The following is a 23,371-nucleotide window of genomic DNA, read 5'->3' as shown; positions in this document are numbered from 1 at the left end:
AGGCCAAGAAAGATATTCCTAAAATAACAATAATTTTAAGGAAGCCAGCAACCGCGTAAAATCCATGCTTTGTTTGATCGAGCTGGCCCCGAATGTGTGGCAATTGGATGCAGGCTAGCACAGTAAAAAACAACACAAAGAAAAATCCTGCTGTAATTGAGTGTTGTACATACAGCTGAACGTTGGAAATGAAAACATGACAATGAATAATAATAACAATAATGATAATAATGATCATATTTTTGGTTGGAACTGCACTTATACAGGATTTGATACTGTCCGTGTATTGGGTCACATTAGATTGTGCGTTGATTGAAAACCCCAAATAATAATGAATAACCTTTCCATCTCTCGACCCAAAGGCCGCTGGCTTCTTGTAGGTGGTCTTAATAACGCGGCTCATACTCTTCAGTGAAACAGCAGGTTTTCGGTTTGCTCTGCGTGTGTGCGCGTGAGTGTGTGTGTGTGTGCGCGCGCCCCTGTGTCTGTTTGACACATTCCAACACCCCGCACCCTTCTCCAAGGCACCTAACTACCGTTCGGTCACCATGGTTACAGTCATACATCCACGTCAGCGCTTCAGACATATTTGTTTGGCTAGTGTTGCTACGCCCTGACCAAAAAAAACAAAACCAAAAAAAAAAAAAACACACAGCTTTTTAGCATAACACCTGCTAATCTTGGGATTTTGGGCTTTGAAGAGGATTGCTGATCAGAAATTCAAATATATTAATTGAATGCTAATCTGAATGTTAATCCCCAGGGCCCCGGGTTTTAAAGCATCCTGTCTTTCAACAACTGTGTTTATTTTTCATGGGCCATCTCCTTTTTCATTTTCTCCAGCCTATACATTTCCATGATATATTCTTCTCCCTCAAGACGATAAAAGGATGTGTTGTAGCGTGTGTGAGCAAATTCTGGAACGATGTTTTTGATTTTTCAATAATTTGATCTGAATTTGATGTTGGCATTTTTGAAAATTCATCGTCAGTAGATACAACTCACATTGGTCTCTCAAATGCCACGATTTGTCAACACCCTTTTCCCATAATTAAAAGATTCCTTTTGCTACTCTTCGTCGAAGGACAATTTTCCTCACGTGGTGATTTTGTCTGATTGTCTGTCCGTTAGAATTGCCTCATGTAGATCTCAACTGCGTGATATTGTGTGGATGTAAGTATGTAGAAAAAGTGTGTTTTGTGTGTCTGTTTCACCAAGAGTCAGTAAATAAGAGGAAAAAGGTGAGACGTCATCAAAAGATGTATTGCTTTCGGACGCTTATTTTCTATGGTACACTATACTATAAATTACTTTAAACTACATCCACAAATGTCAGCATAGCTTAGAAAAAAAGAAAAAAGAAGTTTGATTCGTTCAAGAATTTAACCACAGGTGAGTCGTCAAATAAAAACATAAAAAAAATACAAAAATGTGTTTCGTGAGAAATTGTTTCAAATCCTTTTCATAGGTTATCGTCTCATTGATGTTGAGCAGTGTACTGTTCAACGAGGTTCTGCTTGTTGAGCCATGCGAGTATACTGTACATACTGTACACGACGGCGTAAACGTGCCGCAGTCAGTCCGCTAGGATCAAACGCGCGCACACAAACGCTGATCTTGCGAGCGACATCTCATTCCTGCTCGCCTCACATTCCCCCTCTTCAAACTCCTTTTGCTCTTAGACTGAATCTCTGGTAGGTAAACAGAACCCCCTCGTCCAATCCGTGTCCATCACAATGATCTCCAGATCATCTCAGCCCATTAAAACCTGCTCAAACACTTCACTTTCCGCCAATACGCCAGAAGAACACAAGATTGCCGAGAAAGAAAAAGGGAGGAAGGCAAAGGAGCTTTTGGAAGCCTTTCCCAGATTGTCTCCCATTCTTCGTTGATTCCTATTAATCCAGTATCTTCCAGCACTGGTAAACTCCTCGAGACGGACATTGCTTGGTTCGTGGTGGAAAGGGGTCAAGCTCCATTGGCCTCTACGCAGCACTGTGGAATTTTTCATTAGTGCACAGCTGGGTCACAAGTGGCTCCAAAGCCGTCTTAATATTGTGTAGACCCCCAGATTAGGAGGCAAGAAAAGAAGCCAAAGCGCGATGCTCTCCACCAGAGCCTGTCTTTGCATATTTGCAGACTTGTGCTTTGGAACACCTCATATTACTGTTTGTTTTATTTCTTACACCCACAACCTCCGGGTCAATAGTAATTATAAAGCCCTCCAACCCAAATGTTGTTTTTTAACCATTCCAGCACTCAATCGCCAAGTTTATCTTCATAAAAAAAACATTACTTTTCTCTTTCAAACAAGAATTAATGTGAACATACTAAATTTGACTTTAACTGTGGGACAGCTGTAAATTATAAGATTCAGAATCATGACTAGTCATTTAGACGTGTCAATCATTTAGTTGAGATACTACAAGTAAATACAATTAAAACGTATGACTTTATGACATTACAATAATTCCACACATTTTTCTCTCTCGAATTTTGGGTTTGCCTGTTTTTTGTCTGCTCGATAATAATTCTACTTTACGACTGGGCCTTCTGCGGTTGCTTTTGTACTGGAGTACATGTATTTAAAGGTCCTGATGTGGCCAAAATATGAAATACCTCTCGTATCAGGCCGTCCATTTCAACAGCGCGGCGAACTACAATATCAAAACAAATATGCTGATAAATCAGCGCCTCTCTTGTATTGTAAAGGCAGAATTTGTAGAAAGTTGCACGAGGGGGAACTATGTTTCTGTGTGCGGTTATAGTCACTGGGAGCTCTATAACATGTGATAGCCATTAGCCTTATTGTAGCCATCACTCTCCGTGCTCTCCTCGCGCTTTCAGAAGCTGCGATTGCTCCCAGTGGCTCGTCAAGCAGGCCCGGCCCTCAATTGTTAGCTGATGCATATTAGTTTGGAAGAGCAGGACGAATAGAAAAATAACACTGGGTTGCAAGAAAAAAAATAATAATTCAATCTTGTCTCTGTTTTTCAACGGATTTAGGACAATTTTGCATCGCTAAACCTGAAAATGTTTCTCTCGTTCAAGTCAGGTTTTTATGTTAAATTAATTTTGAAAAAAAAAACAGACAAAAAAAAATCAGATTTTCTTACTAAGTCGCGTATATTTTTGTGACATTTTCGGTTGGTTTTTGTTCATATTTCTCATCTGAGATCGGTTTTTAAGAGAAATCCCTGATATAAAGTGGAAAAGACAAACATGTGGCCATAGTTCAAAAAGGCGACCTGATTGAGCAAAACCAATGTCAAAATTGTCCAAAATCAGACAAAAGATAATAAATGTTGCTGATTAGTGTAATCAGTACAAAATGCATGACAGTTGCTGACACATGTGCTTAGAAATATAATAATCATTTGACCTGATATGATATGATGATGACGAGTTCAATTGAAGTATCGGATATTTTTCCCCCCCAGAAACCTTTACAGTGATAATTTCCTCCTGATGATTCCGTTGCCGCGGCCGTGTTTGTTACGAGGCGGGAACAAAATAAACGAAACTTTAAATGTGATGTTGCGCACATTTGACATCCTCAGGAACAGCAGCTGTCCAAACAGCATCCTATGTGCCTGTCTGCTTACTCTTCTATTTAGATGTGTACTTAGCCTCCACTGCTGCCCAGTACACTGTCCCTTTCACTCTGTCAGCTTTGTTCTACCTGTGTGGCTGGGAGGAGGATTATTTCCACCCTCAGAGAGGGAGCGGGAGAAAGAAAAGAGTGAGAGAGAGAGAGAGAGAGAGAGAGAGAGAGACAGAGAGAGAGAGTGAGATCCCATTTTCCCCTCAGACTCATTAGCAGATAGATGTGAATAATGAGAAGCAGCCGCTCACTTGGTACTGCAAGACAATTCTCGGTACAGAGCTTTAGGAGCCGTGTACACGCAGCCCCGTGTGGAACATTATCGTATGCTTGCTCAACTTGCAAGGTAGAGAGCGTTACATGCAAGCGGTTTGCGTGTTTGGGCTTCGTGTCATCTGAAAAGTGACATCAGTTGAATAATGAAGGGAGGTTTCGGATTTCTTTGTGCAGCTGTGCAGTGTCCACGCGCAGATATCAGACCGAGATGCCGGCGACTCGTCTCGGGAGCCGCACATTCCTCAATTCGAGAGCTCACGCTGCCATAGGATGAAAGCGGCCATATTTATTTTCACACGAGCAGACTTGCGGGATAGATGATCCTGGAAAACACTTATCTCCAAACTAACCGTTAGCGGCGTGTTTTTAGAGATTCGGTGAAGATCCGTCGAGCGGCTCCCCCCCCACCCCACCCGAGTGTTCTTTCTCCCGCTGAGACGTAACGCAGGTGCAGACGCGTGCACCGACACATCAAACACGTCTCTGCTATTATCAGGTCATCTCGTTCCTCCCCGGCGAGTTTAGGAGGCAGCCGCTGCTGCGCTTCGGGGTGGGCATGCGGCAGAACCCCGTGGCCAGAGCCGCGTGATGAAGAAGGCACCGTTGGGCCATTAACGGTGTAAACATCTCTGCTTAATGTGTTTTACTTTTACCTGCTGGGAGTTTAATTAAAAAACAAAGAGCCTCAATTTAAAGGCCATTATTATGCTAATGTTGTAAGCATGGGAAGGTGATTAAGCAGCTTTTAGAACTGACTGCAGCTAGCCCTCGGGAGCAGAAGGATGGCACTTTTTATTTGGCTTCATTACTCTCCATGAATCTATAGAAATGCTGATAGTGTGAAACGAGGTCAGCCACTGAGATCTTTTACACACACAACAATATCGCATCACTTTTTGGGGACGATGCTTTCGTGGGGACCGCTGTGCGTCTTTCTTTCGTTTTCTTGTTTTTTTTTTTAACAAATCAATATGTCAACGCAACATTCTTTGGAAAGCTACCTTTTTACCTTGCTATCAGCGAGAAATTATAGTTTTTTTTAAATTCTGGTTACTATTTTAGGTCAGCAGGGTTGAGTGTACCGTATATAACAAAGTCATTTTAAAGGTTGAAATTTGCAAGTTTTAATCTTTGTTCGTCTTTATGGACTCAAACGTTCCCGCTTTAAATTAACCTCTCATACTACTGCAGATAATCCATTTTCACATTTAAGGATAAAACTGGAATGTTGCTTTCTTTTGCATGGTAACATCAACATTGTAAAAGGGGGGGTGGGGGGGGGGGAATCCCCATTCATACAGACTTTACTAATCTGACTGAAATCATCATGTGGTTTGCATGTCTTGCACGCCCAGACTAAACTCGTAACAAACTTGAACTGTAACACTATTGACAGACAACTATTGACAAAAAGGATAATGGTGTTTTTTCTAAATATCCACTTTCAGACCATTTTTCAGACGTTCACATGTTTTCATGCCTAAACATTCAGTTGTCAAAAATAATCTAGAAGTTGTCCCTAAATTTAGCTTCAGCAAAATGGGGGGAAATTTATTTAGGAGAAAAGAGAAAATTATATATATATATATATATATATATATATATATATATATATATAAATTTCTTTTATATATATATATATATATATATATATATATAATTTTCTTTTTTAATATATATATATATATATATATATATATATAATTTATTTTTTTGCAGCTATTTTTCAAGTGCAACAAAAATTGTACTCATGGAAACTTCCAAACACAACTGTAATTTAATTACTAGGCTTTACACAATCAGGATTTGTGGGACCGATCAGCGAGTTTAAAAAACCGATAACCAATCACCGATCCGATCACATGATGGAGGAACGTGCCTATTTAAATGACCTGTTCAGTTACTGTATATACTTGTGTACTTAATTGCTCAAAAAATTATATTTACAATAAATAATGTATCTTTGTTCGCCTGTTTATGCCAGTGAGACATAGTGACAGACAGAACAAATGGCAAATGGTCTTCTATTAGATGGCAGGAAGTAAATACAGAAATTAATGTCTCCACTTTTTGTGACAATTTTGTTTGTTGGTGTGCCGTGAGATTTTTCAATTGTAAAATATGTTCCTTGGCTCCGTAAAGGTTGGAAATCACTGCTCGAGTCAGATGATGTATTCTAATCAGTCAGGTCAAACCAGCATTCCAACGTGACAGAAATAATGGCTGCTAACTTACTGTAATTAAATTACTTTATTTTTAATGAAATGACTTCACCCACACCGAAACTTTAGAGCATGATTCGACAGAACGGCGGCATGTTTACGTCCAACCGTTCGTGGTACCACGAGCTTGCTAGGCTACATAACGTTTTTGTTAGCCTGCTTGCGAGCCGTATGGTATAAAAAGCACGTGAACATACCTCACGCGAGCCTTAAACGAACGTCCTCGTCCTGTCCTGTCATGTTTGTCCCCATTTTGTCCTTATAACAGTCGGCGCGATCCACTCTTGTTGTCATCGCCACGGTAACGAGTGTATCCGGTCGCATTTGAGTTGACAAGATAAAGCCCAATGATCGTAAAAAACGGGATGCGGTGGTATCGGAATGCAAGATTTGCAGTAGTCTGAACAAATTTGTCTTGCAGTCGTCTTAGACGTGTTGTCTGTCTTAGACGTGTTGTCTGTTCCACACCGCCGACGTTTTTTTCAAAATTTATTTTCTTGATTGGGCGTCAGATATTTACAGTACTACGTCAACAGACACGCGACAAGGCTAAAAATAAACTAGCTTTTGGATTCAAATATACTGTGCACGATGGTGACGCGGAGTAAATGTCTTTTGCATTTCATGCCGATCGATCAGCCGATCAGCATAAAATGCTAATTATCAGCCGAGATCAAATCGGCGTAAGGTCTATTAATTACCCATTTCTTTTACATACAATTATTAATTTGATGACATACTCTCGTTCCATGCAATGAGTTGCTCGGCAACCCCGGGTGTCAGCAGCTTTCTCCCGAGACCTTGTTCTGACCCGTCGCACAGTCATCGCGTCACACCCTCGCATGATTGGCGTGGCCGCAGGCCGCCTAGCCAAAACAATCTTAAAAGTAATAGTTTACAGCTGCTGCCGGGATAATCCTCGTCCCCTCGGGCTCGCATGAGAGTCGCTGACATAAGAGGCCGAGATGTATTGGTCCCGAAACCTTTGTTTTGCGATTTCTCCGAGTCCCGGTCAGCAAAATCCGAGTGCGTCGGTCGCACGTGTTGCTAAATGTAGCGTGATGATCAAGCGGCGTGAGTGGCTTCGTATTCAGCACCCCCGTGCCCCCCTCTTACTTCTCACTTTCTTTCATCCTGTCCAGTCCTCCTGATGCTTATCACTGCAGCAGAAGCATTAAATGCAACGTCTGTGGAAGGGAAATCATTGGCAACATGTGGTGAGAGCTTAAGATGTTGTCACACTTTAATTTGCCTATAATCTGCTCAAAGGGAGCGCGCATAGTTCTCCAGTGCCCGTAAAAAAGGGGGACGAAGAAGAGCGAGAAGACACTGAAGTCTCTCAGCTGCACTTGGCCAGCCTGAAGTGTTCTGCAGACAAAATAAGTGCTGCTCCCTCTTGGCCTTGTCTTCTATACAATACTTTTTTGTACTCTTGGCTGTGTCTTTTTATGTTGACTAAAAAACACCGCCTTACTTTAAAGCCAGTGTGATAATCTGTCAGAGCCGATGAACCCGATCACAGATAAATTGAGAAAGGGCAGACAAGGGATTACAGGTATGTGGACACAGGATTAAAAAGAAGGACGTGATGAGTCCTCCTGGAGCCATCTTTGTGCTGCGATCGGCCTTTTTTCTTTCGTTTACGAGTCCAGCGGGGCGGCCGAGGTAAATATTGACGGCTCTCCGCTTGAGATGCGGCCATTGATCCACAGAGGAGGCGCTCATCCCTTGATCCGTGCGCTCAGGTGTGGGAGGAGGAAAGTGAAAGGCGTTATGGGAATTGCTGATGCCGGTGGTCCTCCCTGCGACAGTGGGAGTCAAATTACGCAGGCAGCTGCATGTCCGTACGGTCAGACGGTGGTTCACGGAGAGGTTGGACAAGACAAAATATCCGAGATGAAAAAAAAGCCTTTGTGGGGCTTGCCTTCCTTGATACTTCAACAGAAAATAAATCTACCGCCACCTTTTTCCAACACAAAAACATACAACAGTTTCTGCATATTGGAGTTCAATAGTTTCAATAGCCACAATCACGTTTGGATAGAATAGCCCAGACTATATATTATACAACATTTGCACCTTTGCGCTCATCCACAACTGTACATTTATCTTATTTTGTGACTTTCTTTTTAAAATTACAGTTGCTGTATTACCATGACTATTTAGTTTTGATTAGTATTACTTTTTTAAGTCTTGAGACTTACGGGACCTTGGGTCTCACGTTTCGTGCCAAATGATGTGTAAATGTGTGTTGGCGTGACAATTCAAGTCCTCGAATGCTTGAAATATTTCACGTATTGCCGTAACGTTGACATACGACCGCTCGCACAGCATAACGATAGACTCGTAAAGAGCCGTAGCCATGAGAGCCATGTATAAATGGCAACAATAATCAGCCGCCTGCTCAAAATTCCATCCCGACACATTTGGAGAGGCTTCCATCTTTTATGAAGCGGGACGTCCCGGTTTCAATTTGGACTCTTGCAACGTGACCGCACTTCTGCTTCTTGTCGACGTGAAATCATATTTTTTTTCATGTCCTCCGGCCCGCCTCCCGCCGGCCCCGGACCTCAAACCGCTAATCAGGTAATGTCGGGGAGGTTGAATGGCGAGCCTCCCCCCGGTCAACCTTCACTGCTCACACAGCGGTGTTGTTTTAAAGAGCATTCTTTAGCATCTGAACTTGGAAAGGTATTAAAGTGGGATTAGGCTCCTCCACAATCCACTGCTTGTGTCATTCAGGGGGTTTGTGTTCAGCTCTCCCCACTGCCACCTCCCCACTCCTCTTCTGTTTGATTGTGGCGAGCCGCAGGAGTGGGCCCGACTGTGCCTTTCAAAGGAGAGGGGTAGGGTTAAATCTCTAGTCCACTGCTCCCTGCTAATTCTCCTTGTTCCTTAGAGAAGGATTTACTTCTGCTGCCAGCTTCTCAAAGGCCCTCTCTGCCCATCCGAAAAGTCGCCGTTGCCTTCCTGTGGAGGTGTGGTTGCCATAGAGGGGGCGTCACGCATGGCTTTTCCATCTGAACCCCGCAGAGAATGGGGACCGGGGGCTGGAAACAGGCAGAAAGTCCGGATTAGAGTCGAGGACAAAGCAGGACAGGAAGATTCCAGAAGGGACGAATAGGAATTACAGCAGCAAAAATAATGCAAAGTGACAGAGAGGGGAAATAGAAAAATAATGGCTTACAAGATTAGACTCGGTGCACGGAGGAGAAGAAAGGAAAAGGGGCTGAATGAGAATGTTTTCATCGAGATGAGAAGATTCGAGACAGCGGCTGTAGGTGAATGCAGAATCCTGGACATATCAAAAGCGTGCTAACAAGTCATTTCCTCGACTTTTCGCTCTCTTTCTTAGCCTAAGCCGTCAATCATTAGCTAAACATTAGCGCTGGGAACTTGACAGATTCATCACTTCGTTCCACTGATCCCAGCATGTAACACATTAATCCTTCTAAAAATGTCAAACTAGTCCTTGAATATTCCGTTTTATGGCGTTGAGACTGTGCTTTGTTTAAATTTATTCCGTACGTTTTTTTCGTTTTTTTTTTTTTTTTTTTTTTTTTTTATTAAAAATGTTTTTGTTTTTTTTCTTTTCTCTAGTGGACAAGCATGGTGGTTTGTTTGGAAGCTATATCCAGCTTGGCAGGTCACTTGAGACTTTTAGAAACTTGCCAACATTTTTTTTCATGGGATTATTCTTGAGGTTTTTCCATCGAAGTCGAATAATAATCTTCTTAATTTATTGTAATAAATGAAAGATTATAGGATTTTATGAACCTTGCTGGGTCTGTATTGGCTGAAATGTTAATAAAGTATGAACAAGTTCCATACAGTGCACTGTGTGATCTGACAAATACAGCGGATTATTTGGATTACAGTTGACGGGCTAATTTTATAGAATAACCTATCAATTGTTGATGTGTAATTAAAGTAACATTAAAAGCTGGTTCCGGCGAACGATATGTGATGCAATCATTTTAAAATGGCCGCATATAGACAACAATAGGAAGCACGTCTTTCCGGCCTGCATACAGCTGCCCGATGCTGCTTGCACACGTGCGAACACAGACAAACACACACACGCCCTATCAAAACTCAATCAGCACCTAGAACTCAATTAGCATAACAAAAGCACCCTCCTCTCATATTTACATTCATCACCATCGCTCATCCCTGCCCCGAAACAGTCGACGATGTTCAATAGTCCTCTCGTCGCCTCCCTGCTCGGCACAATGAAAAAGACGTTCGCCGCAAATAGATAGGCGGCTGCCAGCTGCCTTCCTGACCGCGGCAAACAAAGAAGCCGTTAATAAATCCAGCTTTACGGCTGGACAACGTCAACCGCGCTCCCTGGATTCTTGCTTCATTTTATGAAATGAAATGACTCTCCGTCTCCAATCCGAAAAATGCAAACATCTCGCAAAAGACGATTGAGGCGGTGTTGCAGCACAGACGCATGATGTCAGGCAGTTAGATCAGATACAGTCAGCACTGAATCATGCGTTCTGAGAAGATATCTGATGATATCTGAAGAATTGTGTGGATATGAAACAAACGTGTTATCTCTTGGCAAAATCTTGATCGCGGTCATACAAGGTTGGGGGTCATTGCTCTTTTATTCTGCTTTTTGGGTGTCCATGAATTTGCTTGGCCAGTGACGCCAAGCACCGTCCTTTGTGCGGAAGCGCCATTTCCATGTCTACCCAACGCAGACCTCCACCCAGGCCTCACGCATCTAAACTGAATCAGCACCGAATGGGAACGCCTGGGTAGAAGCCCACCTCCGGCATATCTCCGGCGTCAAGCAGAATCCTCGCGTCTTCAGAACCATCACTTTTCAGGAACCCCCCCCCCAACTAACGCATGTTTGTTGAGCCATTGACGTTTACGCGCCAAAGAGAGCAAAACATATTCAACACTTTCGATTGGTGACTAATTTGTGCATGGCAGCAGTCGCCCCATTAGTGTATGAATGTGTGGGTGAATGCTTTGTGACGGTGTAGATTAAGCGCTATATAAGTGCAGGCCATTTACTTACGGTGATAAAAATTGTGACCTTATGAACTCATTCATGTGTCGGCATCTTGGAGGTAAAAATATCCTTCCCCCCCCCCCCCCCCCCCGCAGATTGTTTGCAACCAAGTGCAGCGGCTGCACGGAGAAGATCGCTCCGACGGAGTTTGTGATGCGAGCTCTGGAGTGCGTCTACCACCTGAACTGCTTCTGCTGCTGCGTGTGCGACCGCCAGCTTCGAAAAGGCGACGAGTTCGTCCTGAAGGAAGGTCAGCTGCTGTGCAAGGTGGACTACGAGAGGGAGAAGGACTTGCTCAGCTCGGTCAGCCCGGACGACTCAGACTCAGGTCAGCCCCGCGCGCCCTCTCGCAGCAGAGTGACAACAGCACTGCGGTGCGATGGTCACATGGCACCGAGGCGTTGGCTTTTGCGCGTGCTGCGCCATTGCAGTGGCAGCCAGCTCGGAGGTGCCAAATAGCGTTCGCATGCCGTACGCTCACTGACCACAACATTAGGTACACTCACACAGTGCTGCTAGTCCCCTCGAGTGCAATATCACAGATAGTTTAACACGTTACGTTTACTTTGGAGGTGTGGGCAATTTTGAGTGTCATCTTAATTTTAGAGTAGTTTTCATTTAATAACGTGACTGAGGGAGGGTCGCCGCTTCGTTCATCGTTGGTCGGATGTTTGCTGGTGGTCAGAGGGGCCGCAGGTGCAGAATGGCAGCCGCGCTTCCGTCAGACTGCCCCCTGCAGGGCGGCTGTGGCTACGCAAGTAGCTTACCACCACTCGGGTGTGACTGTGGAGTGAATGAATGAATAATGTGTGCAATTGCAAAGCGGCTTTGAGTGCTTTGAAAAGAAGCTATATATAAGTGGTACACATGAATTATTATTATCATTATTATTAAAGTTATATGGTTGACTTTTTCTTCATATGTAGTCTATTAATACGAGTGTGCATGCTGTGTGAACATTGCTGCTGTGACACTAACTTCCCTCATGGGATTAATAAAGCATTATTTATCTTAAGAAAAGTGAAACAAAAATGTATGTGCACCTTTAATTGCGGGTGTGCACCAAAGTGAAATGCATTTTTTCAACACCCCACAAAGGTTTGGACAAAAATCCTGAGTAGCTCAGTCATAATCCAAACTTCCTCATACAGGTCTTGTGTCGGATTGTGCGGGTGGAGCTCAAGATCTATGTCCGTGAGCGTATAGGAAACCGTGCTTCACCTTTAAACAGCTGCAATTTACTAGACATCGCTTGCCGTTAAAGCTTCCAACATGACTTGATCTGTTGTTTTTGTAGCGTTCTAATGCGAGCAGGGAGCCCAAGTTTACGATACAGTAGGAAGTGGATCCAGCAGTCAGCCAAGCCCCTCTTTTCTAATGGCTCCGTGCGTGGGCCGGCTGTGGTGCTGGAAAGAATTAAATCACTGTATCATGGTGAGTGACAGAGGGATTTGGGGCCGATCCGCAGAAAGCCTGCCTCGCCGCTCTTATCGGCTGGGGTGTTCCTCGCCTATAGACAATGAGGCAAGTCGCCAAGTCGCACTGTTCACCACCATCTGGCTCCCATTTAAACATGCACAAAAGCGGGGAATTTGTCAAATACATCTGTGCCTGTGTCAACTTTTGTCAACTTGTGGGAATATTTGCTCTGCCTCATCCTTGCTCGCTCGTGTCCCCGAGTACCGCGCAGGCTTTTGTGCGTGTCTCCAAATTTCGAGATGGAGAAAATGTTGACATGAACAGAGGTTAACCTCAGTATGTGGTAGACAAAATGTATATTTGCAGTGGACAAATGTTGTTACATATCGGAACCAGACACTGAGACATCATGTGTGCCTCTCCTGAAAAATCTGATTTAGGTCAGTTTCGTTCAAATTCAATGGGGATTTAGGATTATTTAACTTTAGAACAAAACAAATGATACAATGTTATTCCATGTATGTCCACGGCAGACTTTTAGGGGTGTTGTTTTCTTTTCATATTTTATTTTCTATAGACTCATTTGAATGAAATTTACTTTGCCACATATGCTGCTCTCGATGGATAAAAAAAAAAAAAAGAAGTTGATCTTTTTTTGACGCTTCGACGCATTCCCCATATGTTCGAGCAGTGCCTCTGTTACGCTCAACATCGTATTCTTATCAGAGATTGATTTTGTGCAAATCAGCTAAAGCTGAGGGCAATATGTCAGAAGTGACACGGTGTCCAGTTCACTGACAAATGAACATACTTTCCTTTTCTGTGCGCTGCGAGCACACGCTTTGTGAGCGCAATCATGCATGACGCAGGTTTCTTTTGAAACTAATTGATAACACCGTACACAAAACACACGTGTCTCCTCTCATTATGCATTTGCGGGGCGTGCCAATCTCCTGGAAGAGGCGAGAACAACACGATAGTCATCCAGTAGCCCGTCACTGATAAGAAAAAAAAAAGTTCAAACACAGACTGACGACGCAAACCTTTTTCGCAGAAAAAAGTGACGAGGAGGAATTGGACATCAAGCCAGAGAAAGGAGGCATAGGAGCCCAGGGGAAAGGAGACGACAGCAAGGATCCCAGGAGACCCAAAAGGCCACGGACCATTTTGACCACTCAGCAGAGACGAGCCTTCAAGGCCTCCTTCGAGGTGTCCTCAAAACCTTGCAGGAAGGTTTGTGTCAGGCAGGCAGGCAGGCGCCAATAAACAATGCGGGGATGCATTTGGGTCACGTCGCCAGTTCAATTCATTTCATTCCATTCATTTTGATCGTAAAAGTCATAAAAGCTGCAGCGCATTCAAGTCTGGATTGACTTTTGAAGTGGTTGTGTTCGAGCTGGTGTGAAAGGCGTTGAAAAGCACCGAATGACATAACGCTATAGAAAAACGGCCGAGCCTTTCTGGGCCTTGAACCTGCTGCATCGAACTTTTTTTTTTTTTTTTCTTTGTTAAAAAAAAAAAGAAACATTTCCCCCCGACCCACGACTGACACAATGCTGATTAAACCATTAAATCATCACCTCGAACATCTTTTTGTAGTTGACTTCTTTATATTTAACGAATACAATATTTGTTTCGGGCGCCGCCTCACTCGGTGGCACACCGGAAATGACGTGGTGGAAATGACGCATTTTACCCCACAATGGGCAAAGCGCGGCGCCGTGTCGCGTGTAAAAAGCTCACGTGTAACATATTATTTTGCATTTCTGTAGCAGAAAGTAATCATCCAATAGTTACTGTGTAAATGAAAACGAATAATAGTCATTGCAGCGAATGAACAAAAACCCCTTTGCTGCCCAACAAGGTGCCTGATGTGGAATACAAATGCACAAAACGCATTAATAGGGAATTGACAACAATTGCCTCTTCTCATCTTTTCTCCACATTGGCTGACCTTCAAAACCGAATAAAGCTGTCGTCGAACGTTGTAGAATCATCGACTTCATATCGAAGCGACAGTTTCTGTTTTTGTAATACGGAATTCAAGCCCAGGGGGCGACAGAAGTTACATCTTAGAGCTTTCAGACACATTCAAAGCTTTGAAGCGGCCAGCGGGCAGAGCCCGTATTATATCACGACGGTGGATGTTTTTTTTGTTGTTGCTCACGATGCGATAAAATCGCTGTCTTCAGGTGAGGGAGACGTTGGCTGCAGAGACAGGACTCAGTGTTCGGGTGGTCCAGGTGTGGTTCCAGAACCAGCGAGCTAAGGTGGGAGAAATGAAGCCGTTTGCCGACGTACCGAACAGCCCTTTTCCATCTTGAATTTACAGAAAGAGTCCAGAGGATAAATCAGCAAAACGATGCGTGTTCAAATTATCACTGCATTCCTTTCCACAATGCTAAAGGAAATGAAATATCACTTGAAGTTGCAAATCTAGCGCACCGATGCACTAAATGTCTACGCCCTCCCTCGGGCCGATGACTATCTCGCCGAATCCTTTGATAGTTGACAATGAAATGCACTCTGAAACAGATTTGAGGCGGTTCACGCCAGGGTGAAAAGCGAGACGCGTCCTTTGGAAATGAAAGAGCGCATGTTCGTTTTGGGAGTTCCTCACAACTTATGACTCTTTCGTTTAGATGAAGAAGTTGGCCAGACGGCAGCAGCAACAGCAGGAACAACAGAATTCCCAGCGACTCGGGCAAGGTAGCGACTCACTACACGCAAGCGGATTTCAAGCATCGCTCTTTGGATGCATAGCGGCTGGCTTTCAGAACATTAACAAACATATTTTGAGTCAGCAATAAAGTGTAGCTTGTGGTTTTTTTTTCCTCTTCTCCCCGAAAAGGTGTTCCTTTTCAAACTATAGAATATTTGCATATTTTCTTCAATAGCGGCAGCGCACTTAGAGTGTTATTATTATTATGATCTATCGTTATAATTCTACCATCGTAATCACAAGTCACGCTACGTTACACACGCCACACCCACTGTGTGAAGTGCTAATCTTTTTCATGACGGAAAATGTATAAATATTGACTTGAGGTTTTACATTTTAATCATGTCCTTATGACAGAGATGTTCCATGCAGGATGTGTTTGACGTGAACATCGAGCCATGACGAGCACATAAAAGAGCAGCACTAAAGTAGCACTAAAATATCATTCAAGCGCTGAATCGAAAATGATCTCCCCCTTATGTTACTTGACTGCTCACAATTAGTTTTAATTCCCTCCAGAAGAAAATGTGACGCTACATTTTTAAATACACGTGATTCCTATATATATATATATATATATATATATATATATATATATATATGTATATATATATATAAAGTGCGAACAAAAACACACCCAAAAGCAATTCAAAAGTCACTATATTTAATCTTAAATTCCAAAGTGAATGTAGAAAGAGCATGTGGAATGGATGACCTTTCGTGAACAAGTGCGGGGTTTGGCCTGGAATAGGAAGAAACCCTCAGAGGCGCGTTGATCTTCATCGGTCACTTTGCGGAAGGGTGCTTGGGAAGGCAATCGGCTGCAGGACTCTCGCCGAGTGCGTTTGACAAGGTTTCCAAGGTGACGCGAACAAAAGCATGCGAGCCAGTTTGCTATTCGGAGGAAGAACTGCACTTCTTTCACTTGACGAGCTCAAAAAATGTCTCGATAATTCTACACCTCGAAAGATGCCAACCTCCAGAAATGAGAGCCCCAGCCATGTCCTGTTTAATAGGATCTTCGACGTAAACGGCCAAAAGTTATCATGATCATACATACAGGGCTGTAATTATAATATTCGAATGATTATATTGTTTGGAATGACGAATAGACACATTTTCTTCATTTAAAAAAAAGTATTGTAACGTGCTACAAAATAGTTCAGAGAATGAATGACATTTGCAATTAGAAACAATGGATTCTGATGAGTGCTCTTTAAAAAAAAAAAAAAATTAAAAAATACAGAAAAAATGTAAGCAAGCAGACGAATCTTGAATTGAGACAACAATTGCTCCCGTTCAAGCTGACGTACGTGTCGGCGTGTAACCTTGTGCAAACTTTCTTGCAGAAGTCCTGTCCAATCGGATGGAGGGGATGATGAGCTCCTTCACACCTCTGCCTCCGCCGCAGCAGCAGCTGGTCGCCATGGATCAGAACGGCTACAGCACAGACCCTTTCCAACAGGGGCTCACCCCCCCGCAGATGCCCGGGGACCACATGAACCCGTACGGTGAGCGACCCTCGCTCGATCGCTGGTGGCCTGGAACGTATTTCCCATTTCCGTTTCCTTTTCGGGGATCACGCGCTTTCGAGTTTTGCGACGTCGGCGGGTAAAAACGTGTTCAGTCGGCGAGGGGCTCGTATCTGCCGGCACGACAGGAGGCCAGCGCAACTACTCGCACAATTTGCAAAGACATCAAATTGCAAAGAGGACGAGGGGGAAAATATCAGTCAATCAAGTTTGAATCCACAGGATGTAACCAGAATAACACTTTTCAGAGCGATCTCCTCAACAAACCCCAGAGGGACCATTTCCTCAAGTTCATAACGTCCTTATAATTTGCCTCCGTTTAGTTCTTCTTCTTGATAGGAAGAACCCAAATCCCCGGTCTCATCACTCTCCTTCGGTTTGGGGAAAAGAACAATATTGCCAAGGCATTAAAAGATATGTCTCAAAACACTGTCCCCATTTTGTGCACTATCATTAAGATCCAGAGTGTAATAAAGTTAACTATTCCCTATAGAGAAATAACATGTTGAGCTTTTATGAAAGGCGTAAACAGTTGCTATTAGCCAGCTCTTTGAGGAGGATGCCCCTTGTTTACATGCACACTCGCACAGCACAATCGTCCCAGCGAGGGCAGCAAAAAGTCAGCAACAGTTTTCACAATTGCGATGACACCGAAACACGCAATTCCTCACAGCGATGCTTCGGAATTGGAATTTCCCGACGCTGCCATCCGTCGCCAAATTGCCTTGATTTGCAGATTTGTTGTTCTTGTTGTTTCCCCCTTTGCTACTTAAGTTGCGTGACAGCTTTTTGCATTTTATCTTCACACAGGTAACGATTCTGCATTCCATGACATAGACAGTGACACATCTTTAACCAGCCTAAGTGACTGCTTCATGGCATCATCGGAAGTCAACTCCATGCAGGCCCGTGTGGGAAACCCGATCGACCGCCTGTACTCCATGCAAAACTCATATTTTGCATCATGAAAAGACGAGGACAAGGACAAGGACAAGAACAAGAACAAGAACAAACAAACAAAAAAACAGCACAGAATAAACCGCCCATCTCTAGCTCAAGCCCGACGCTCGGGAGTTCGCGGATACGACGGAAGAAAGCGCCTGCGTTGGTTTGCTCCCGGTTGCGCGAGGGCGCTTCCTCCAAGTCTGTGAAACCACTTGTAAGAAGACAGACAAGACTCCCGGGAGAAAAAAAAAGATTCCAGCTCATTCAGTAGGATGGCTGATCCCTCACTGGAGATTCTGTATTCCTCTTTTCTTCATTGGCAAGTAGATATTAAAGCCACTGACACAATCTCAAACCTGCAGTGAATTTCTACAGTGCATGATCAATTGTAAACCAAACTTTTCTAATTCGCCCCCCCCCCCCCCCCCCCAGCCCCGATTAAGATGTGGTGTCTGGATTGTTTCTTCTTAACACTACGTGCTTTACCATGTTTACCGCTAGCATTTTCATCACTATGGATAGGTACTAGATATTGTGTTAATAGTAAGTAGGTGCAGCATGTCTGCAAGAGTGGCTGTACATTCGTGTATGTTTGAGAGTTTGTGATGAGAAAGAAGTGTTTAGGGGACTTCAAAAAAAAGAAGAAAAAAAAAGGTGGAGAATATGGCGGACTAGTCAGATCAGTGAAATGTAAATACTTTTCCAAGGCAAATTGGATGTGCATGTTAGAAATGGAAAGCATTCTATTTATTTAACTATAACAGGCTCTTGAAGGTACATATTAAAAATGAAAAGCTTTATTTAAAAAGGAGAACTTTTTTTGTTGAGCAATTAGTGAGTTCACGAGTTTCACGACTTATGTGTGTGCCATTTTAATATGAAGATTAACCCTTTTCCCCAGCCCAGCTGTAAATGAGCAATGTGCTATTTATTTCGTACAGACCATAAACTCTTTGTTGTCATTGTCATACGTGCATTCTCAAAATGTTCAAGTTGCTAATTGACCAAAGTTGACTGGTTTGATGAATAAACAATGTCTTTCTCCTGACAACAACGAATAAATGGCTTTCTTCAGAGTGCTGAATGCAAAGCATTGAATAGCAACGATAATAATGTGACAAACATGAATTTCCTCTTGTGTCATAATCGCTCGAGGAAGTTGATTCCTGTGTGTCGAATGAAGAAGTATGAAACAGTAACTGCAGCCACACATTTGCAAAGTGACAGCAGGCCGATGCATTCTGCTCTGGCCGCGGCCAGACGGCGACGTCGGTGGCTTGTTTATGATCAACTCCACGCCTTGTGGGACGACGTGGCTGCCGGAAACACAAACAGCGCCCCGATTGCTGATCGCTTTCGGGAAGTAGATGCAAATAGAGGAATTATGAGAAAAACGATATACAGTGGAGCCCCGCATACTCACGGTTCCGCACCTGCGGAAGCGCCTATCTGGGGATTAAAATAAACAACCATATATATATATTTTTTTGGTTTTTTTTGTCTTTTCCATTTTTAAAAAAATGTTTATTCTCATGTTTTTCTTTTTGTTTTCTTTTTGGGGGGACCCAACCCCGTAAACAGGCAGGTACCTTCCGCCTGCTTATTCAAGAATCTTTTGGGGTTTAAAAAAAAAAAAAAAAAAAAAGTTTCTCATTTTTTTTTTTTCACTGCAATTATAATGGGTGTCAAATATCTGCCGATTTTCACTATTCGCAGTCTGGGTTATGAGCATATTTGACAAAGAGTAATGTAGTGTACTATCGTATATACAGTATAGCTTCATATTAGCCCTCTAATGTCACCATGAAGAAATTAGGACTTAAATATAAACAGAAATCCATCTCTGTCTTAACATTAATAGCAAACGTATAATATAATATTCATTTTTTTTTTTACACACAGTAACTGTCCCGACTTTGTTGATTAAACCCGTTGACAGCGCAAATGGTGGTGCCCCACTGAAATAGGCTTCGTACCGAACAGTAAAGACAAATGTGCGTAACTGTAAAGATATAAAACACTTTATAGAAACTATAAAGTGTTTTAACACAATTGTCATATGTTGCCCTTCAAACTCAGCGCATACAAATGCATCAATTGTCTTTATACAATCGTAAAATGGTTATTTTGCTGTCTGCTATTGTGTGAATGCAAAATGGCTGCCACATCCTGGCACTTGTGTTGCAACAACATAATGAGGCTTTCTCCGGCGGCGTTAACGGTAAAGACAGCTTGACTGGCAAAGAAGGACCATTTGTAAAAGAAGCAACAAGAAAGGAAAGGAAGAAGGGAAAATCCAATATATCCAAAATTACTTTACTTTTTTTTTTTTTGTACCTTTTGAATGATAACAACAGCCAATCATTCCAATACTCATGTCACTAACATAAATGGAATTTCAAAATTCAATTCATTCTTTGATCGTTATTGAAATGATTTTTTTAAATTATTATTAATTATTATGAATGAATGGCTATATATTTGAAAGTAGAATAATAACACACAAGTGTGAGGATAGCCCAGCAGCAAAAATAAATTGCTCGTTCAATTAAAAATGAAATCAAAAAGGAAAAAGTGTCACAGTTGCAGCTCCTAAATATGTATCGCTGCGATTCATATCAGCACAACCAACTCATACCATTTGCCTAAAATGCGTCCTTATTTGTAATTAATTGGACTTTATACCCCTAACCCTAACCTACCAGATATCTAATAAAATATATTGAATAAGGTCATTGCCTCCGATAGCTACAGGCCGCACACACGCACACACGTCTTACACGCACGCACGGAACCCACGCTAACAACACCAGGTGACAGCGGTGAACTCCTAATCATCCACACAAATCTTGCAACCCCTGTAAAAGCTGCACGAAGGAGCGGCTGCAAACCTCGCCCAGGTCCTCGGGCTTCGTCTGGCAGCCGCTCGCAAGCGCCACCTGCGCACGTGAGGGGCCGCTCGCTCATCCTTCCGCTCTTCGGCGGCTCGTCGCCGCAAGGTCACGTGCTCGCGCGCGTTCCGAAAACTGCGCCGGAATGCTTTCTGCTCTTTCTCCATACACAATGTTCTGAGCGTACCGGGAAAGGGTCACCCGAAGCGAGCCGACGTGTCGTCAACGCTTCGAAGCCATCTTACGAAATCTCCTCACGCGGAACACCTCGAGGTGACGACGATCCCCGCAGGCAAAGGACGAGGAGCCCTGCCAGCAGTGGTGGCAACTATCCAAGCACTAACTCTTTGTACTTTAGAAGATTTAGTCGGAGAAGTACATTTATATTTTTCGGATGGAAACGGATATACGTTCGACCCCTGACTTTGTCGAAGTAGGGTTGGTATTTCTAACGTGGAAAAACAGAGACAGCAGTGACATGGATTCAATGCGAACCAGGGAGCTTTAATGAGGATGGCAGCAGGTTTGGAGAAGCAAGATATTCCCCATCCGTGGCCTTATTTCAGAGAATTGCTCGATGTTTTCCGCTACAACGATTTGCTTTATTGTCAGCCTAAAAATCACAAGCGTTCAAAAAAAAAAAAAAAAACTCTCCATATAATTTGATAAAACACAGAAAACTAAGGTGTATTTTGTCAGTTCTTATTATTAGCTAATTTATATATTTTTTGTTACTCGGGTCACAACGTTAGCATCGATCGCTACCGAACACGCCTAAAAATCAAGTCTACATCGCTCTTCAACAGCAGACGTGTCGTAATGTGGTTTCTCTTCTTCTCAGTAGAGCGCTATGGAATGTGATATGTGTGTGGTTGTTATCAAAACGGGTATTATGTATGACTCGCGTTCAAAATGCAATGAGGACGTTTCAATCTGTATTGTTTTGTTCGTTTTACCGAGATGTGGGGCTGAAGCACTTCTTCCGTCCTTTTTTTACACAAGTAACTGTACTTGTACTCACAGAGTACTTTTGCTACCTCTGCTGTTTGATGTTTTCCTAAAAGGGACAAATGATTCGCTAGCCATGTGCAAGTCACATTCCACCTGGCGAGGTTTAATAACGCCGGACGGCTTCCTGCCACGTCCGCCTCGTGTCGACCAATCGGCACACTCCAGCCACTCGCGTCTTGTCCAGGTGTTCCTCGTTGTCTCGTCACTTTGTTCGTATTTAGTTCCCTGCTTTCTTTCAGTGCTTGTCGTCGTCGTCGTCAGCAGCTGTTTCACTCAGTTATATCACTAGTCATGTGACATGTCTAGTTTCCTAGTTTGGGTTTACTCAAGTGTTACTTTGATGATTGGTTTTGGAACTTCCTTTTAGTTAGATGTGCCTCGGTTGCTTGTTTTTGTAAATAAATGATTTTTTTGTTTTAGTTTTTGACTCCAACCTGCACTAAACATGTTTGCATGACTGTACAATCGGATGAACCCACATTGGGTCGGATGAACTTCCACACAGGTGCTTGGGGGTTGTAGAGGATAGAAGAAGAACAAGAATCACCTTTTATTGTCATGAACACGCATGCATGCACACGACATTTGTTCTCTGCATTTAACCCATCACAGTGAACACATACACATGTTAGTGGAACCTCGCAACAAAATGAAGCAACCATTTGTGAGGTGGCAGGCTACTTCCTGGTTGATAGAGGACGACATAATACGGAGGAGACGGTAACATTTTGATTCGACTGTCGACTTCTAAAGACTCAAAGGTTTCCTCCATCTGTTTTGTTATATTTTGGTCAGGAAAAAAGTTAGATAAAAAAAGACGACAAATTAATCATTGTAAAAGGACTACAGTCACAGACTGACATCAAATGAAAAAGTCCATTTCTAAAAGCATTTGACTTTCGGTCTCCTTTTTGGATTTGTTTGCGTGCGAGAAGTTGCCTTTTTCCAAAGTCCTCGTCTTCGTCATTGCCAAAGTGACGTGTATTGTTTCGATTAATGTGCTAAACCTTGGAGGCCTCGGCGCTAACGCTCGTGTTTGCAGTTTTGCGCAGTGCTCGTTACTTGTAATCTTGCAGCAAACTAAAAGTGATTATCGATGGTTGAGTTCAAGACATGAAAAGGCAGTTGCGCAATTGCTTCTGAATTCGCTCAGTAGCTTCTTAAAAAAATAATAAACACATTTTCGCTGTTCAATTTCTTCTGTTTTGTAGGCGGCGGCGCGGTGGACGACTGGTTAGAGCGTCTGGCTCACGGTTCTGAGGAGCGGGGTTCAAATCCCGGCCCCGCCTGTGTGGAGTTGGCACTTTCTCCCCGTGCCTGCGTGGCTTTTCTCCGGGCACTCCGGTTTCCTCCCACATCCGCATGGTAGGTTAATTGACAACTAAATTGCCTCAGTGAATGGATGGATGGATGGATGTTTTGCAGGCCTTGAACCACACAAAGAATGAAACCACACAGGAGGCGAGGGAGCGATGTTTCAGTGCCTTGCTCTTGACAACGCTCAGAAAGGAGATGAGCATTTTCATGTTATTTTTGTTTTGTTTTACCATTCGTAACCTTTGCATCTGATTGCATATTACAGTGAAGTAAAATGGAATTTAAAAATGAGTTTCAACCAGAGTGCAGTGAATTGCTCCATTATACCTCCACATGCGATCCTTATCCGTTGAAGATATTTTTTTCCCCCTCACCTCCTGTTCCCTCAGCATCCATTCGA

General features: G+C 43.1%; 1 protein-coding gene across 1 annotated transcript in view; it reads left to right on the top strand.

Moving 5' to 3' along the window:
* The window catches only part of lmx1bb (LIM homeobox transcription factor 1, beta b), a 45,559-nt gene extending 26,764 nt beyond the window's left edge, over nt 1-18,795 (top strand). The window contains exons 4-9 of the mRNA XM_061673262.1: nt 11,230-11,462; nt 13,608-13,786; nt 14,746-14,823; nt 15,196-15,262; nt 16,625-16,786; nt 17,618-18,795. Of these exons, the coding sequence (XP_061529246.1) occupies nt 11,230-11,462; nt 13,608-13,786; nt 14,746-14,823; nt 15,196-15,262; nt 16,625-16,786; nt 17,618-17,775 (877 nt within the window). The 3' untranslated portion in view covers nt 17,776-18,795. The remainder of the gene's footprint in view (nt 1-11,229; nt 11,463-13,607; nt 13,787-14,745; nt 14,824-15,195; nt 15,263-16,624; nt 16,787-17,617) is intronic.
* Nucleotides 18,796-23,371: the final 4,576 nt, after the last annotated feature.

Source organism: Phycodurus eques, chromosome 3 (genome assembly GCF_024500275.1).
Source record: "Phycodurus eques isolate BA_2022a chromosome 3, UOR_Pequ_1.1, whole genome shotgun sequence".
Taxonomy (NCBI): domain Eukaryota; kingdom Metazoa; phylum Chordata; class Actinopteri; order Syngnathiformes; family Syngnathidae; genus Phycodurus; species Phycodurus eques.
The sequence above is the reverse complement of the archived record's forward strand: the minus strand, read 5'-3'. Positions and strand labels throughout refer to the sequence as shown.